An 18,343-nucleotide genomic window follows, 5' to 3' on the forward strand; every position below is an offset into this window, starting at 1 on the left:
AGAATATAGAATGTATGATCTCCATGACGCCTTAGGAACTCTATGGTCCTGTGCTTCTCTCTTGACTTAAAGTCTGTTCTTCTTGCCTTTCCAGGATACCGTCATGTCCCCCTGTTGTCCAAAGATGGCACTAGTTTATCCCCCTCCTCCTTGTTTGTGCACATCAGGATCACAAAGCTTAATTCTCCATGACCTCCTGCATGAGTGCTTTAGGAACATGCTTCAGTTCCTGTGAACACAGTGCTTACCCTGGGACTGCAAGAGATGTCTGTACCTCCCCTGCTATGTGTAGATCTGAGTGTGTATCTATGTCTAGATCAATGGATAGCTGCCAAATATAAAGGAAAAAATGAAACACCAACCATATTATACATCTCTGTACAGTTCTTGACATACTATTCTTAATGAAACTACATGCTCATGCCCTAGATTGATATTTGTCATCTGATTCAGTTGCTCCTCTATTTTGCCTTGAATCTGAAACCAATGCACAGACGTCATGGTCGAGGAGTATGTACTTTTGACCACAGCTGCCCCTAGATGTCTTTCCCCATCTGACTTCCATTCCAACATTACCTTAGCTACTGTTCCTTGAAAAGCATTAGCAAGTTGAGCGGTCTACGTGCCCCAACAGCCACCCTCTTTCAAAGTCACCAAGATCTCCTATTCAAGCCATGAAAGCCAACATAATGGGCAACTTGACCGGTCTAGCATTTTTATGCACAACTGTGAGCATGCTGAGATGTTACTTGATTAGTTAACTCCAAAACCACTCTTGTGTGGAAGCACCTGCTTTGAACATCCTTTATATTTCTCAGTTACACAAGTGTTTCCTTTATTTTGGCAACTAACTGTATGTTAATCATGACTGTACAATGTTTAAAGAAGATGGCTAAATTGGATGTTTATTAATTGGTCATCAGTAAAATCTTTTTTACAGAAATAAATCCTATGTTATTGTTGCAGTGGGATGAATGTTCTCACCACACAGACTATTATTTTCTAAGGTTCTCTGTCCTGAGTAAACATTAGTCAACACAACAGTTAGAAAGACATATTCATGTAAAACAGTTTATTCATTGACCATTAAAGGAATTAAAAGTTGCATGGAAGTATTGAAATGTGCGCCATTACTCTTACTGTGTAATCGGACTGATATTATGTTGTGTTATATGTACTGAGATGGAACTCTTGTGTTACTGCTATCTGCTGTTGTGACCTCATACAGATACTTGGGTGAGTCCATCAACTGAACATTTTTACTTGTGACGTACAGATTATAAACAAAGTTTATTTCAGATAGACAGTTTCATATAAAATATATATGATTATATTATGCATATACATATTCACTTTTCAAATTTAACAATACATTCAGTGAATTTATGTATATCTATAATGTGCTGGTCAGTCTGAAATGTTTATAAACAAGTCAGACACTAAGTCAGAGGCCCAGATAAAATCTTCCTAAACATTCAATGAAATTTGAAGACTACCTGTGAATGCTTTGTCCCCTCTTGTTTTACATTTATGGCTAGAACAGTGAGGCCTTTGTATTCTAAGGCTAGACCAAGCTAGACCAAGCCTTGTCTTAAAAGCGATGGGCAAACTATTAAAATCAATATTCAGACAAAATGAAGGTGCTGTGGGCCAGGCTGGGTGTTACATGAAATCTCTTTGGTGAGAAGTTGAATTTTGAGCTAACTGCAGACAAGATTAGGCATTTTGGCTCAGGCATGAGTACAGAGAATTGCAGTGATTTAAGTTGAAAAAAAAATTCAACAAGATGCTGGAAACATTCCTTGGGCATTTTGATCCATGGTGACTCGATAACATCACACAGTGCCTGCACATTTTTTGCCCACACATTCATGCTGAAGTCACTGCTATGTTTCTGGAAGCAGAGATGATGCACGCTTTGTGACATTATCCTGCTGGAAGTGCCCTTTTGATAAAGGGTAGACTGCGGCCATTAAAGGAATGCATGTGGTCAGCAACAATGCTAAGGTATGCTATGACATTCAAATGATACTCTGTTGGTATTAAGGGGTCTAATGTTTGCCAGTAAAACATTCCGCACACCATTACACCACAACCACCAACCTGCACCATTGACATAAGGGGGAATGGATCTATGGAATCATGCTGTTTTTGACTTTTTGATACCATTTGCATGCCACAGCAGACATTGACACTCTTCAGACCTCCTTTTTCAAATTTTCAGCCATCCAGTTTTGGTTTTCACATGCTCACTGTAGTCTTATCTTTCTGTTCTTAACTGTTAGGAGGGGAACTTGGAACCTGTTCTACTGCTGTAGCCCATCCGCCTTCAGGTGCTGCACATTGTTTGTTTACAGATGTTCTTCTGCACACCATAACAGAACATAACAAAACAAGATGATAAGAACAGGCCATTCAGCCCAACAATGCTCGCCATTTAAATTGTACCTAGTGCTCTGATTACCTACAGACTAGTAGCCTGTTCTTGAAAATCCCCAGAATTTCCACCTCTACTACGTGACCTGGCAGGCTATTCCACACATTGGGCCTCATTCACGAAACATGTGTATGATCACATTTGATCATAAAGTGCATGTAAGAATGTTTCCTTATCTGTATTTGTTCATGGCTGTTTCCTTATGCAAATCACATGAACAGGATTGCGCATAAAATCTACAAACAGCCAGCATTCATCATATCATACACCTGGGATGTGCACAAAAAATAGTTGGCACGTGTTATGATTGAATTTCATGAATTATTTGTTTTATTCGTAGGAACATTTTTAAGAACAAGTAAGAATAACTTAAGAAAAGGTTTTGTGAATGAGGCCCATTGGCTACTCTCTGCAAGAAAACATTCTTCCTAATGTCTGTATGTGGTCTGTACCACTGCCGTTTTTAGAATCATTCTCTATAAACTTTTGACTACAGCGCCAGAAAATCTCATAAGGACAGCTGTAACCACCACGTCTAGCACCACCAATCATACCATGGTCAAAGTTAATTCATGCATCCTGCCCATTCTAATATTTGGTTGAACAGTTAATAAAACCTCTTCACTATGTCTACATACTGTATGTTATATATTGCGTTTCAGCCACATGATTCACTGCTGGACTGACAGGCTATTTGCGTTAATTAGCAGGTGCACCAAATAAATTGGCCATGAATGTATCTCTCATTTGGCAGCAGGACTAGACTGATTTTTTTTTTGCTGGGTGCTCAAATGTCAGGTCAGGGTCAATTAGTAGCACCAGGTTTCCTGGAGGTAGGTTAGAACTCTTTAGAAATCGAAAGGTGTTTGAATTTTTCACTGCTAATTGAACTTTCTCACCCCTCTTTACTGAAACCTTGTTTATTGAGAAGGAAGATCAGAAGATTCTGACAACTCAGCTTATTGTTATCTGTTGCCTGTTGCTTGGAAACTTCATTCTGCAGGTAGTCAGTTTGAAGAGGTTCCATTCCTTTCCACGAAGTGCAGATTGACCTGTCTGTCCGCCACCAGGACAGTGCGATTGTGAGCTTTGACTTCCCCAATGTGAGGGTCTAGTCTGATTTCAAACAGACTGATTATCTAGAAGTAGGAAAAAATGATAGGTATTAATATTGCGATGGTGTTAATGGTGGTGTCGGTTATGGTGTTTGTAGTGGTGTTAGAGCAAGTGTTAGTTATGGCTTTTGTAATTGTGTCTGTGATGGTTTTAGTGAACATGTTGTGTAATGGTGTTGCTGATGGTGCTACCAGTGGCATTGTTGACCTTAGTAATGGCGTTAGTGACAATAGTAATTCCACAATAGAGCCTTTTATGTTTACAGCATCAGCGACCTCTGATCCTGCTATGTTCTCACCCGTGACAGAGCAAGGTGCATCTCCAGCTCTGCAATCCTGCGGCCAACGCAGCCCCGCACCCCAAACCCAAACGGGAGAGAGCCAAAGGGATTGGGTCGCTGCCTGCCATCCCGCAGCCAGCGTTCTGGTCTGAACTTGTGCGGCTCAGGGAAGGTTTTCTCATCCTGGCTTATGGAGTAGTGGCAGATGGTGAATGAGGTCTAGGAGGAAGACAGGACAAACTTCAAGTCACACATCCACCATGACTTGCATCCCAGCAACACAGATTTATAATTTTTTGTCTAAGATGAATTTCTGGTAAATTTTGCTTCTGTTTCTCTGCCAGTAAGTCTACTCTACCTTTCGATTCAATTTTTTCATTCCATTGTTTTCCTGCAGTAAAGTTGCTGTGTGGCTATTTAACACAACAGGAGCCAGACTGAGGTGAAGTGAAGGCAATGGGTGGAGCTTAACAGTCTTGTACTGAATGTGATTTCATACATTCAGCTGTTAAAATGGACGGCATGCAGTTCAATGTACTCAGCACATTGAAATGGAACAAACTGTCCCCTGTCCGATCACCTAGGCCAGACTCACTTTCTTAGGGAAAAAATAGCCTCCGATGGAAATGTCTGCTTCTGTCATGAGCCGAGCGTTCATAGGAACCACAGGATACAGCCTGAAAATGGACCACATAGAAAATGAGAGCAGGTGAGACTCCATTGAGTACACCTGTTCTACAGAGTGCTGGTGCGATGCTTCATCAAAAACAGCTGTTCTACAGAGTGCAAGTGAAATGATTCATCAAGTACCTGTTCTATAGAGCAAAGTTGATATGCTTCATCAAGCACATGTATTCTACAGACTATAATAATGCTAATTACAGAGCAATAAAAATTTTAATGTGTTCATAATTTATGAATCTAGTGCATCTAACAGATCTTCTTTCCCTAAGTAAAAAAAAACCTCTTTATGCCACATTTAATCAAAAACAATTGCACTTCTTTCCAGTTGCACTTCTTTCCAACACATATAAATACCTAAACATTCAATATGTTGTTCCTGGTGTTTTAATGAAAAAACAATCAATTTTTCAACTTTTTATGCATTTTCAATATCTAAATTATGTAAACATTTTCAAACATACTGATTGATACTGATTAACCGAAAAATATGATTATAATACATCCTTCAACTTCCACTCGGCTGTGACTGGCCCATCTCTCTCCGCAGTGTCTCTTTAATCACCGCCCATCGCTTTTATCCAGCTTTTATCCAGCTACATGGACCTTGCTTCCGAACAGTCCAAGCAGATCTCCTCTCTTGGTTTAGCCGTGCAGGACACAGCTCTGTGGGACCCCCCCACTTGTCCTCGGCCTTCATCCTGCTCGACACCAAACCACCGGTCGTCCTGGGCTGAGGTGGTGGTCCGCGATCCCAGGGGGGTTACAAATGGGATCGCCTTATCCCCTCTCCTAAACCTCTCCACCCGCTATGTGGCCCTATCTGAAGTTGCTCCGATCTACCCAACTGACGCTCAGGTGCGCCCAGCTGATGTTCAAGTCCACTCAGCTGATGCCCCGGTCCAACCAGTTGTGGCTCCTGCGGCTCCGACCCGTCCCGATCTGGACCCCTCTCCAGAAATGGCGCCTGCTGTCTCTGCAGCTTTCCCACCGCTGGTGGCTGGCAGTGTTCGGGTGGGTCACCGACCGTCCCGGCGTAGGATCCTAAAGGAGGCTGTGCTCAGACGCTCTGGAAGTCTCCCGTACCCTATGCCGGTCGGGAATCCTACTCTCAGGTGTGATGTTGCCGCCTCACCACAACACTCGCCTGCCCGGTCACATATTCCTCGTCCCCTTTTTCCCCCGACCACTCTAATAGTGGGGGATTCCATAATCAGAAACATCAGTTTCTTCAACGTAGCCACGCACTGCTTCCCTGGAGCCACTGTCCCGGTCATCCTGGGAAAGCTCCCGGGGCTACTTCACTCACTCCCGTCCTCTATTAAGCGAGTGATAGTGCATGTGGGGACAAACGATACTGCTCGTCAGGAGTCTGAGCTGACCAAGAAGGATTTTAGCTAACTTTTAAACTTAATAAACAGCTGTGGAAAGTCTGTTTTTATCTCCGGTCCCCTCCCTACGCTGGCCCGTGGATCAGCGTGCTTCAGCCGAATCCTCAGCCTCAACACTTGGCTCCTCTCCGCTTGCAGAACGAACAATATAGGTTTTATTGACAATTTTAATTTGTTTTGGAACCGCTTTTCCTTTTATAGGTCAGACGGAGTCCACCCAAACAGGCAGGGTGGCCGAATGCTAGGGGCTAACTTGCAGCACGCTGTACAGTCCTCTCCACGTGATTGACTGTTTACCTCTCGTACACACACCCCCGAATTCCCCTCTTCTTCTCAGGTTTTACCCCAGGCCACTGTTTCCAGTACTAGGACCCCCTATCTGTTAGGAGTGCCATTTTTTCCTTCGTCCTCAGTGGCCTTTCCTTCTCCTCCGGTCTGTACCACTGGCTCTCCCTACTCTCCTATCCTTGAACTTAATGTTAAACGGTATATCTCTCCTCCCATCATTCCTACCCGAATCTCTGTTAGATATCCCACTCATTATCCAATCCGTGCTGTTACTGTTTACAATTTAATTACAATTCCCCTTCAGCCTCCTATCACCAGCTCTGTTCTCACTCTATTTAATCCAACTACCTTTAAAAAAAAAGAAAAGGATTAGGAATTATTCACTTAAATATTAGAAGTTTAGTTCAGAAATTAGATCATGTAAATATACTAGTCATGCAGACTGACCTTGATATACTGGTTTTAAGTGAAACTTGGCTTAAAAATAGCATCAGTGACTCAGATGCAGCTCTAATGGGTTACAACTTATACAGAGTGGATAGAACTGGTAGTGGAGGAGGGGTGAGTATATATGTTAAAACATATCTTGTAAAAAAGCTGTCACAATTCCAAGAAATTTTGAATTCCTTGCACTGAAGGTTCAGCTGGGGCCTAACTCAGTAATTATGGTTGGGGTCTATAGACCCCCATCTGCTGAGTTAGGCTCCATTGACGCAATAACGGATCTACTGTCCCATTATTCCGATGCTGCATTGATTGTTATGGGCGATTTTAATATGAACTGGCTGAGTGATACTTCCAATCATTTCAAGGAGTTTAGTGCTGACCTTAACTTATTCAAACTAATAACAGAACCCACTAGGCCAAACCCAAAAATCAGCTCAAAATCTACCCTAATTGACCTTATTTTTTCTAATAGGGTTGATAATATCACTGCCTGGGGTGTCTTTGAGCTTGGAATCAGTGATCATTGCCCTGTTGGCTGCATTAGAAGTACTCGGCTAATGAAAACAAAATCTCACAAGGTTATAAGGAGAAATCTAAGACATTTTAATGAGCAAGCCTTTTTATCTGACATTTCCCATAGTAATATACAATACACATCTGAGATTACTGATATCGACTTGACTCTGGATTTCTTCACAAAGACTCTTCTTTCTGTCATTGATAGACATGCTCCACTAAAAAAAACTTAGGATTAAAGATAGAGTCTCCCCCTGGTTTTCACCTGAGCTAGCAGCTTTATTTAAAGAAAGGAATAGAGCCTGGTCTCTTGCCAGACACTCCGGTGACCCTTCACATTGGGCAGCTTTCAGGCAAATCAGGAATAGATTCACATCTTCGGTAAGAGTAGCCAAATGCACATATTACCTAGATCTAATTACCTGCTCCTATGCTAACCCGACTAAATTCTGGAAGGCAGTGAACTCCATCAAAAACAGACCCACTACTTCCCTACCTTCACACATTGATTCTGGTGACTGTTTGATCTCTGATCATAATGAGGTTTGCCTAGCTTTCAACAAGCACTTTTCCGAGGCTGGGCATTTATTCGAAAAGGAATATACAGCACCCTCTCTTATTAATGATGATTGTGTATATACTATGAACCAGGCCTTTCAGTTTTCCTTTCAGCCCTTCTCTGCTAGTGTTGTTTTTGAGACCTTGCAAACCATTGGTCCCAGGAGCTCTACTGGAGAGGATAAATTAGATCCTTTTTTCTAAAAATGGCTGCTCCATTCATTGCAGAGCAGTTATCACACATATTCAATCTTTCTATTTCAACAGGCATATTCCCTAGTATCTGGAAAATGGCACACTGCACAAAGGAGGTGATAGAAATGATCTAAACAATTATAGACCAATCTCCAAATTACCATGCCTAGCTAAAATTTTGGAATCTCTGGCAAATAATCAAATCAAAGTATTTCTTGCTAGTCATTCAGTTCAAGCCCACATCAATCCGGATTTATAGCCAAGCATAGCACTATCTCAGCTGTTACGCTAGTTACAAACAATATTATGTCTGCTCTAGACAGTAAGAAACACTGTGCTACCCTTTTTGTAGATCTGTCTAAAGCCTTCGATACAGTCGATCACGCTTTGCTTTTACAGAAGCTGTGCAGCATTGGTTTAGATGGTAAAGCTTGTGATTGGTTTCATAATTATTTGTATGGGAGACTTCAGTGTGTGATGTCTGGGAGCACCCAGTCTGGGTTCCTGCCGGTGTCGAAGGGGGTTCTGCAGGGATCAGTTCTGGGCCCTATCCTTTTCACCATTTACATTAATAATATTGTTTCCTCACTTAATGATTGTCAAGTCCATCTATATGCAGACGATACTATTGTATCTTGTATTGCTGATTCTGCTCAGCTTGCCATTGAGAAACTGCAGCTTGCTTTTAATGCCCTTCAGGAGGCTCTTGTTAAGCTTAAGCTGGTTCTTAATGCAAGCAAAACAAAATTCATGTTGTTTACTAGGGCCAGAAGCACTGATTATGATAGTATATTTATATTCACTGCAAATAGTTCTAAAATTGAGAGAGTTTCTGAATATAAATATCTTGGCATCTGGCTTGACGAGAAATTCTCATTTAAATTCCATATAGATGATCTTGTCAGCAAACTGAGACAAAAAATTGGCTTCCTTTATAGAAACAGGTCTTGCTTCCCTATGATCAGTAGAAAAAGAATTGTTGAAGCAGTTTTCCTTTCAGTGTTAGACTATGGTGACATTATTTATAGAATTGCTGCTCCTTCTCTTAAGAGTTTGTACACAGTCTATCATTCTGCCCTCAGATTTATCACTGGCTATAGTTATGGTACCCACCACTGTGTCCTCTATGCCAAGGTGGGCCTGTCTTCTCTGGCAGTGAGGTGTGATAAACACTGGTTTTTGTTTATCTTTAAGGCCATTGTCAGAATGCTTCCACCATATATTACAAGGTTGTTAGAGTGGCACTCTGGACCCTATCGAACCCGATCAAATGGCTTGCTTATGCTTAAGGTCCCTCGGGCTCGATCAGAAATTGGGAAGTCAGCATTCCATTTTAGTGCCCCATCCTCCTGGAATGAGCTCCAACAATTGCTGAAAATCAGTTCTCTACCAACTTATGGGCAGTTTAGATCGCTGGTTTTGAACATTCCTCTCTCTGATTGTATCTGTTTTTGATCTTATCTGTGCTTGATTTTATTTATTTTATTATTTTTTATTATATTTTATTTTATTTTATTCTAGTTATTTTATTATTTACTATGTTAGTTACTGCTGCTATATTCTGTGATCTCTTATTACACTTAGTGTGTTTTAATTGTGTTTGTAATCTCGGCTACATTGAAAATGAGGGCCTGGCCCTCAATTGTACCTCCGAGAATTTAAATAAAGGTTCTGACTGACTGACTAACTGCCACTCTGTTGTGATTGGTCCATCCCTCACCTCAGTGTCTCTTTAATCACCGCCTTGAGGAATTGCATGTCAGAGACGACCTGGGCAGTAATGGGCCTGCCCCCCAAAACGAAGCTGGACACCTCCCTATGTAGCCTGTCCTGCACCTCTGGGTTCTGGGAGAGCAGGTATAGGGCCCACATTAAGGTGTTGGAGGTCTAGAGGATACAGAGGAAAAGTCAGATACTGAGCACATCAATTAATCATCTCAATTCTCATCATCTTTATTCTCAATAGGAAATGTGATTTAATTCCAAAGGCAGCATGGAGCAACTATATGACCTCATCCACTAGATATATACTTGATGTTCAGGATGTCAACAAAACATATGCAATTGCCTTTCCATCTCAATACTTATAGTAGGTCTATATCTCTTGGGTTCAATTAGTTGTTTAACTGATTGATGTTATTGAACATTTTAAGTAAAAATGCAGAGCAGTGTTGTCATAATTCTGCCCTTAATTCACCATACATGACCCCTATGGTACTTCATTTTTACAGTATAAAACTGTAAAACTGTGAAACTGAGAACCGCCTGTGAGATTCTCACCGTGTCCACTCCAGCCAATAGCAGTTCTGTAATGCTGCCGTATACGTCTTTACTGCTCATCTTTCTGTTGGAGATGAGGTAAGTCAGGTACTCTCCTTCCACCTCCTGGCCCTGGGATAAACGGTGCTGAATGGCATCCATCTTTCTGTCAATCAAGTTCCTGGCTGGGTTTTTGTATTTATAAGGGATTAGCAAAGTAATAGAAGTCAGTAATTAAGATAAAGTAATAAAGGCAATTAATGTGGTTACACAATGAAGATAAAGTAATGAAGATAAAGTATTGCAGGTACATAATAAAGGTAAAGCAATAAAGGTAAGTAATACAGATCTGTAGTAAAGGTACATAATGCAGGTATGCAATAAAGTTGAAGCAATAAAGGTAAGTAATATGCAAGTATGCAATAAATGCAAAGTAATAACGGAACTAAGTAGGCATGACCAAAGTATCCTTGCATACTTACCAAATTTGAAGATGCCCTCCCAGCCAGCCAAGTACCAGTCCCAGTGGGGCAGGATGTTGCGGGTCCATTTGGGCAACATGACCACCAGCATGCTGTAGGAGAACATCTGACCAATAGAATTGATGAAGTCTTGAGTTGCTTCAGGGATCTCCTTCTCCAGGCATCCAATGCGCGTTTCAAACAGAATAGAGGAAATTCCTGGATCACAGCAAGATGTATGTGTGAAAATGAGAAACATTGAGGAACACTGAGGCACTGAAGAGTCATTTGTAGGTAACATTAATTATTGAGGTATTAATGAAATTATGTTGCTTGTGAACCTGTATTCTACAAATTTCGTCCTGGATCAGAGCTCAGCCAACACTGTGTTTTAAGTGATCAGTAAAAAATGAGGATGTTGAGTATTTGGACTGTAATTAAAGGATGTTTCCATTTAGAGTGATGTCAGGTGAGGGCAGTAGAGCCACCCAACAGGAGAGGAGCTGCGTGCATACCCTCCAGAGAGAAGCGGTAGAGCTCATTGGAGACATCGGTCACCATGTCACCCGAAGGGCTGATCTGGCGCAGGTGGTATATTCTTTTGATGAAGTCTGTGACAACTTCATTGATCACATCTCCATACTGCACCGAATCTTTAGGGTGCAGCATGCGCTTGTTCAGAACGGCCCGCAGCTTGTACCACTTCTCCCCCTCTCTGCAGGAAGACATATTACATGACCGTCAAGGAAAATACTTGCAAAAGGCACCCTCTTGCAACACAAAGAAACAAGAAAAACCTGCTTAGATATCATAAAATCCTTCCAATTCACAGCCTCAAACAGCCACATATGTCTAAAACTAACTCTAACCCCTAACCCTAAAACCCTTACCTCTACATTATCCCTAAGCCCTGCACTATCCTCTGTACTTACTCTAACCCCTACCTCTACTCATGAACTACTCCAGAAACCTGGAACCCCACCAGAGGTTCAGCTTGGGGGAGATTAAATGAGAACATCTGCAGGAACATGCTGTATGTTCCTAAGCTTCCAGATAAGGACTTCTGTACCACACAGGATGACATCTGAAGGGAAGAGAGTTTTCTGTAGCACAACTAGAAGTCTGTGCAACACTAAATTCCTAAGCCTTGCAGCAGGACCCATCCGTCTCCTGGTACCGAACCTCCCAAGGACAATAAGAAGTTATAAATATTGCATGTATGTGTGTGTGTGTGTGTGTGTGTGTGTGTGTGTTTTCTTTCTCTCTGTATCTGTCTTATACATTTCTTGAAGTCCAAACTGGTGAGCTTGGTCTTGCTCCTTATCCTCCCCCAGCCATCCCGCCAGAGAGGAACCGGCTGAAAGCAACTGACAGACAAAGACTAAGCAATTATTTCTTATTTAAAGCTTGTTTAAGACTAAGAGATCACCATGTGCTCATTCAGAATTCATGCCACATGACTAGACACAGCCAATCATTTACTTTGTTAAATCTTTTTTTGTATGATTATGTATTAACCATGTACCAATCAGACATAGAATTATGTATGTTATGCTTAAAATACTTTTTGCTTATAAAAGCAGGGACTGCCCCTGTTCTCTTCAGTTTGAGCTTATCCATCTTGTTGTGTGTAGGTACTGGACTCTTTCTGCAAAAATAAATCCTATTTTTTATATGGATATACCTTGTGCCTGGTTATTCTAAGGGGAGAAAATTCTTGCTCAACACATCCACTGGATGGATGGGACAGCAACCAAAATTTTGGACCACTGGCTCCATCATTGAAACTGAAGATCCCCACAAACCTCGAGCAGAAACCATATGGGGAGCAAGAACATCATACTGCTGGGTCTTCACACCTACACAGGCACAACTCAGTCTGCTGGACATATTTACACCCACAGTAAATATCCAAAAGAAAAAAAAACCCAAAAAGAAACCCTCAAAGGGGAAACCCAGGAGTTCCACAGGAAACTCAAATTAGAAGCCTTCTTAAAGGGATCTAAGACTGACTGCAATAGTGAATCCTACAGGATCGCTGAATACATAGACTATTTTCTCACTCCACTTTCCACAAAACATAATAGTCACATAAAGGACGAATATCACGTCATACACAAAATAGAAAAAACTCCAAAATATCACAGGAAGCCTTTCACCATAGACATAGACAGGCTATACACAAATATAAACACAGCAGCTGAACTAACAGCTGTAAAAATCTGGATGGAGAAGTACCCGGACAACAGTCGTCCAGATATGAACTCTCCTACAACTTCTGGAAAGTCGGCCCCACAAAAAACAACTTTGAATTCAACAACATTTGCACCAGCCTATGTTAACTTTTACAATGCACATTGGGAGGAGACACGCCCCAAAGTACCCACTAATTACTTTAGATACTAAGGGGACATGGACACATGGACAGATTTCAAACACTTCATGCCAGTCCTAGACACACACCATAGATCAATCACAGTTAAATATAGCACACATAACCAACAAATAGATCTCTTGGACATTACCACATACAAAGGACCTTCATTTCCCCCAAACACACACATTAGATACAAAGGTTTTCTTTAAAGATGCAGACACATATGCACTTTTACACAAAAAAACAGTCCCCACCTTAAGCACACTTTCAAGGGCAAGATCAAATTCCAATTGTTCAGGTTTAACAGGATTTGCTGGAAGAATACAGATTTTGAACAGGCCAATAAAACCCTCTTCAATGCATTTAAACCAAAGGAGTACTCCAGTTCTTTCCTTAGACAGACCCGAAAGACCTTCTTGGCTGCACTGATCACCACATCATCACGCAGCATTAAGCTAAGCAGCAAACAGAAAAATTAAGAAAAACTTGGCCAGGATCCTTCAGAACATGGACCTACTCCAGGACTACAAGTTCATCTCTGCCTACAAGAACAAAAATCTCAAGGACTGTCTGGTAAACAGCAAAGTACCGAAATCAGCGCTGTGCATGAACAAGGTATTGTTCGTGCACAGTATTTTACAGTATTACAGTATCACGGTATCAGTACCAGTATTGTACAAAGAGGCCACAACAGTCACTAACTGTAACCACTACCTCTGCATTCACCCTAACCCCTACCTCTGCACTAACTCTATCCCCTATCTCTACTCTAACCCTAACTCTTACCTTTCTACTCACCCTTGATTTTACTAAATGTAGACTGGTAACATGTCACAATGTTATAGGGGTAGGATCCTTTGAGATGGAGCGGTTTCTTGGATAGATCGGCCTGTGTGTCAATGGCTCTTACTCTGTGAAAGGTCCGTAGCCGAGTCCCTTCATGTCACGGTACTCCGTCCACAGAGTCATGTCACCCCGGCAGGGAAACTTTTCATCTTTCCTCAGCAGCTCCTCCAAGAGCTCCACGCTGTTCAGAACAACGGCTTTGTAGTCTCCCATCCGGACCTTGTAAATGGGGCCATACAGCTGCTTCTCATACACCTGGCACAGTTAGCAGCACAGACACATTTTTCAGTAGCATGAAAAGCAATGGCTGAGTAAAGGTGATGATTGGGATGATTAGGAGGAAATGAACTTCTGGTAGTCCGTACTCAAAGTGATACATTTGTGAAGAAAACGAAACTCTGCATTGACTGCAGCGTGCAAATCCTTATTGGCCAAACGAGCCAAATCGTTCTTACACTGATGTCAATGTAGAGATCGCCTGCAATCGGTAATATCACATGAGTGGAGGACATGTCCTGTCTTGTCATCTGATTGAGCAGAGGAGCATACCAACTTTTACTTAACTCTTTCTCTTTTTTTGCTGTGCTGAATAACTAAAGCTACTTTGAAATCATTGCCTTTCATCAGTCAAAGTTTTTGCTCCTTCACCACAGCCATTGTTGTTTTCTGTGTTTGGTGCAGCAACAGTTGTCACTGCCATGTCTTCTGTGGTCACCACAACCAATAATCTGAATCTGTGTCCCTGAGTGTCATTAACGAACAGTTCAAAGTCAAAATTAATGTACGCACTTTGTATCCGGTGTCGTTTTTGACTGTGTTTCAATTTTGGCCTGGAAATTCGCCTTCTATTCAAAAATATTGCTACCTTAAGCCCCTTACATTATGCAGATATTTCTGTAGTGTACTGTCATTGTGTGTTACTGTGGTACCTGTGTTGTGTCAAATGAATGAACATATATTGTGATTTCTACTACATTATATATCTTTGTTCCTGAGAAAAACATCCCTGGATGCCAGACATGGCTTTCTCTAGGTGAGACTGCGGACCAGTGGGAGGGTGGGAGGGTGGGAGGCAGCCTATCACAACGCGCACATTCCCCACTTTGGTTTGGTGGCCCCCAGACAGATGGTGCTCTGGGCGACCACCTTTGCCTCCTATGCTTAAAATTGGCCCTATTAGATACAATCAACTGTTATGTAATTTTTTTATTGTAATGTAATAAATAACCTGCATCATGCATTTGGATGATTCTGAAATGTAAATGCAGCAAGACTAGATTCTTGAGCATTAGATTTTTGGAGCAGCAAAAGACAATTAACTATTGCTTGTACAATACTGAAAAATCATGTCAGACACAGCATGCAATGACTCAGTGTATGCCTGTTCATAAGTTCATAAGTTTTGCATAATAACCTTCTAACCACATTGCAGTCCTCAGTGCTTTTTGGACAACTTTCAAGAAGTAGGAAGACTGAATACTGAGTGAAAAGACAATGCGTTCCTAAGAGCATAAGCAGCATTATCTGTATCACTTTATTTGTCACATTCCTTCATTTTAAAAAAATCTAAACTTTCATTAAACCTTTATGAAAGCTTCTGCACCTCCATTAAAATCCATTTTTGTGTTTGTGACTGAGAGGCAACATCTGTTTGTACTTTGAACTAAAACTAACTACTGCAATATAACATTTTTCTCATGTGCTGTCAGACATGTAATTCACCACTTGGCCGTTCTCAGCCATAGCAAGCGTCAAAGTGCTCGGCCAGCATAGCCTGGAGATAAGACAGAGCTGGAACTGGGGGGGCTGGCCCTTGGAGATGTGTGTGTGTGTGTGTGTCCGTGAGTGTGGGTCTTTGTGTGTGTGTGTTTCAGAGGAGGTGTGTGGTGTCTTTACATAAAATATTCAGTTTTCTTTTAGTTAACAGTCAGTTTTGGGCAACCTGAGAACAGTTAGTTACAAGTGGGCATCTGAATCCTGTATCTAGGTATCTTCTTTCATTCATTTCTTGTGTGACTGTCCATGTCTGTAACCTTTGTTAATTGTTTTAAGGTAGCTGAACATTATCTTTAGATTAGACAAGAATATTTGTTGTAACTTAATATAACAGTTCGCTCTGCCTATATATCATCAAATTTGGTGATGTAATTGATAATTGATATATTTGATAATCATTACCAAATTAAATAAAATGGATATATTTTACATGTTAGATAAGTGAAGTATTTTAACAGCTGATGCACTTGTGTTCAGTATTCAGAGTGCCAGAAGTGAAACGCGGGTGTTAATGTTGAAAACTGCTGGGTTTGGAAAAATAAACATATTTCAATTAATCTTCGCTTGCTGACAGTGCCATTTGGAAAGGAAAATTCAATTCAAAGGTCTGTATTAAAAAAAATGCAGGCATGGAGGTTTGATTAAGCCTTGTGCTTGATAATGGGACCTGGGCTGGTTGTGTTTCCAACCTCGGCCCTCATGTTCCCAGGATTTACCATACAAAGGGGAATGTTCCAAACCAGCAATGCTACTTCAGTTAGGGTTCCCAGATTTTTAATTAGTCAAAATCAGACTCCATGTATGTGCACACACATAAGCAAAGTTTTGTTTCGCTGACTGGGGAGGGGCAACTTGAAGCTTGATTGTGAAGCAGTGGGGATGGTGGGTCCTGTCGGAACCGATCACAGTGAGTAAGTGTGTAACAGTGGAGGCAGAGGAAATACATTACAGACTAGCTGTCAAATTTCAACAAATTAATCAGACCATACATTTATATTGTCTGGTATGGACCACACACTGAACCAGTATGAATAATTTGAAAATTGGACATTCTGTTCCAAAATGCCTCTCGTAACCCTAACTTCAACTCGATTTACAAATTAAAAAATAAAAACCATCTTATAATCATATACGTATGTATTAGGAAGTAGTATCCAATACATTTTTTTCAAAGGGGCATACAGACCCTATATATTCTATTAGATGTTGAACATTCCAGTGTGAGTGTGCTGCACTCTTCCTGCAGGAATGAACCTAGTATCAAGAGTATCTCACAGTATCTGCTAGGCCCTTGGATAAGGGGAATACTTCTCTGCCTAACATTGCAATGCTAAAGCCGCTCCCTGCTAATTTTGGATTTTTAATTCAGCTTTGAGCCCCCTGGTCATCTTTATCGTCATCACCATCATCATCAACCAGCGGTTACAGCCATGCTCAGGCTGGCCTATTGGCATAGTAGAGGCCCAAATCAACCACATTTTTTATTTTTATTTTTGAGTGGCACACCTTGTTACTCGAATGTACATGCACACTGTAGGAAAATGGATAGTAGTTGTACAGCTTGTTAACACAGCTGTAACTGCAAACAAGACAAGTGCAATATCGTGTCATGCTAAATTCCTTAGCACAGCTTTAGAGAATTTATAATAGCATGTAAATCCTCTGCTTGCACATTGGACCTTATTCCAACCAAACTCTTTTTATAGGAGCAGCTACTTGGCTCTGCGACAACTTATGGCAACTTAGTCTCCCTCTTTCAATAGTTATTGTTCCTGGGAAAAAAGAACTCACACATCAACCGTCTAACCAGTCAGAGTGACATGATTCAGTATTCCTGTGTTCCATTATTCTCATATTCCTGGATATAAAAAACTGATGGATCTATTGACTGAATCAGAAAAAAGGTGCATGTAAACAGGGTCTTGCGCAACTGCACATTCATTGTCATGTGACTGTTTCCACAGCTCCATAGAAACAGTGGCAAATAACACGCTGACGGCCTGGATACTGTTCCATTCCCTTCAGTTTACCCTCAGCTTGCTGAGGGATCCACTGTAACTGTATCCATATAAAAAGCTCTGACCTATTTATCTGGCTAAATATAAAAGGCAGCAAGCATGATTTTTTTAAACTCTCCTGGACTGATTCCTCATTACAGCTGCAGAACCATGCTTTCACCCTCAATCCTGCAGTGAACAGAAAAGGCAACAGTGCACAAACTTCACCAAACAAAGTCAAAGGAGTAGAGAAGACATGTAAGGCGTAGATACCTGTAGCTCATGCATTTTTTTCAGGTACCCTTTAAACGTCACCCGGTACAACATCTGCAGGGCATTTATTTCTTCGAGGTCCTCTTCACTTTTCAGTTTGACCTGGTTGGCAGAGACGGACACAGCAGGGGCGGTTCCTGCCATTCTCCCCGCTGCGAGGGCTCTGATTGTGGGCCGCAGCAGCCAGCTGGCCCCCCTCTCTGCCGAGCCCAGAGCCAAGCGCACTGCCATCGCAAGAGTTGTAGGTGTGTCTGCCGTGAGGCTCTTGTTTCATGTCTGAGAAATAAAGGGGAGGGATCCCTCCCTGTAGGCGGGTGTGGAAGCTAGGGGGAGGCGGCCATGATCTCATCCGATTTGCCTGGACTGTAGAAATAAAGAATAAACACATCATGGCAAAGTTCAGCATGTGTATGAACCATGTCTCTAACCTAACCCGACTCATTTT

The 18,343-nt window shown here is 41.5% G+C and overlaps 2 protein-coding genes across 5 annotated transcripts in view; one reads left to right on the forward strand and one right to left on the reverse strand.

The window, feature by feature from the left end:
• LOC135250474 (1-phosphatidylinositol 4,5-bisphosphate phosphodiesterase delta-4-like) overlaps positions 1–18,343 on the forward strand; it is a 31,326-nt gene that overhangs the window by 9,993 nt on the left and 2,990 nt on the right. For 2 of the 3 annotated variants that reach the window (XM_064326782.1, XM_064326781.1), the window contains one exon: positions 95–1,121. The exons of the other annotated variant lie outside the window; for it this stretch is intronic. In XM_064326782.1, coding sequence (XP_064182852.1) covers positions 95–192 — 98 coding nt within the window. In that variant the 3' untranslated portion in view covers positions 193–1,121. Of the gene's footprint in view, positions 1–94; positions 1,122–18,343 lie in introns of those variants that run through there. 3 annotated transcript variants of the gene reach the window in all.
• LOC135250475 (sterol 26-hydroxylase, mitochondrial-like) lies at positions 1,058–18,165 on the reverse strand. Of its 2 annotated transcripts, XM_064326785.1 has the most exons (9): positions 17,899–18,165; positions 13,917–14,107; positions 11,145–11,344; positions 10,651–10,848; positions 10,190–10,353; positions 9,630–9,796; positions 4,429–4,510; positions 3,852–4,052; positions 1,058–3,576 (listed from the first exon to the last, which is right to left on the reverse strand). In XM_064326785.1, exons 1-9 carry the CDS (start codon positions 18,127–18,129, stop codon positions 3,445–3,447), a joined length of 1,566 nt encoding a protein of 521 aa, XP_064182855.1. In that variant the 5' UTR covers positions 18,130–18,165; the 3' UTR covers positions 1,058–3,444. The 2 variants fall into 2 exon arrangements, with proteins under 2 accessions (XP_064182855.1, XP_064182856.1); XM_064326786.1 differs by lacking the exon at positions 1,058–3,576 and having other exon boundaries at positions 3,946–4,073.

Source organism: Anguilla rostrata, chromosome 3 (genome assembly GCF_018555375.3).
Source record: "Anguilla rostrata isolate EN2019 chromosome 3, ASM1855537v3, whole genome shotgun sequence".
Taxonomy (NCBI): Eukaryota; Metazoa; Chordata; class Actinopteri; order Anguilliformes; family Anguillidae; genus Anguilla; species Anguilla rostrata.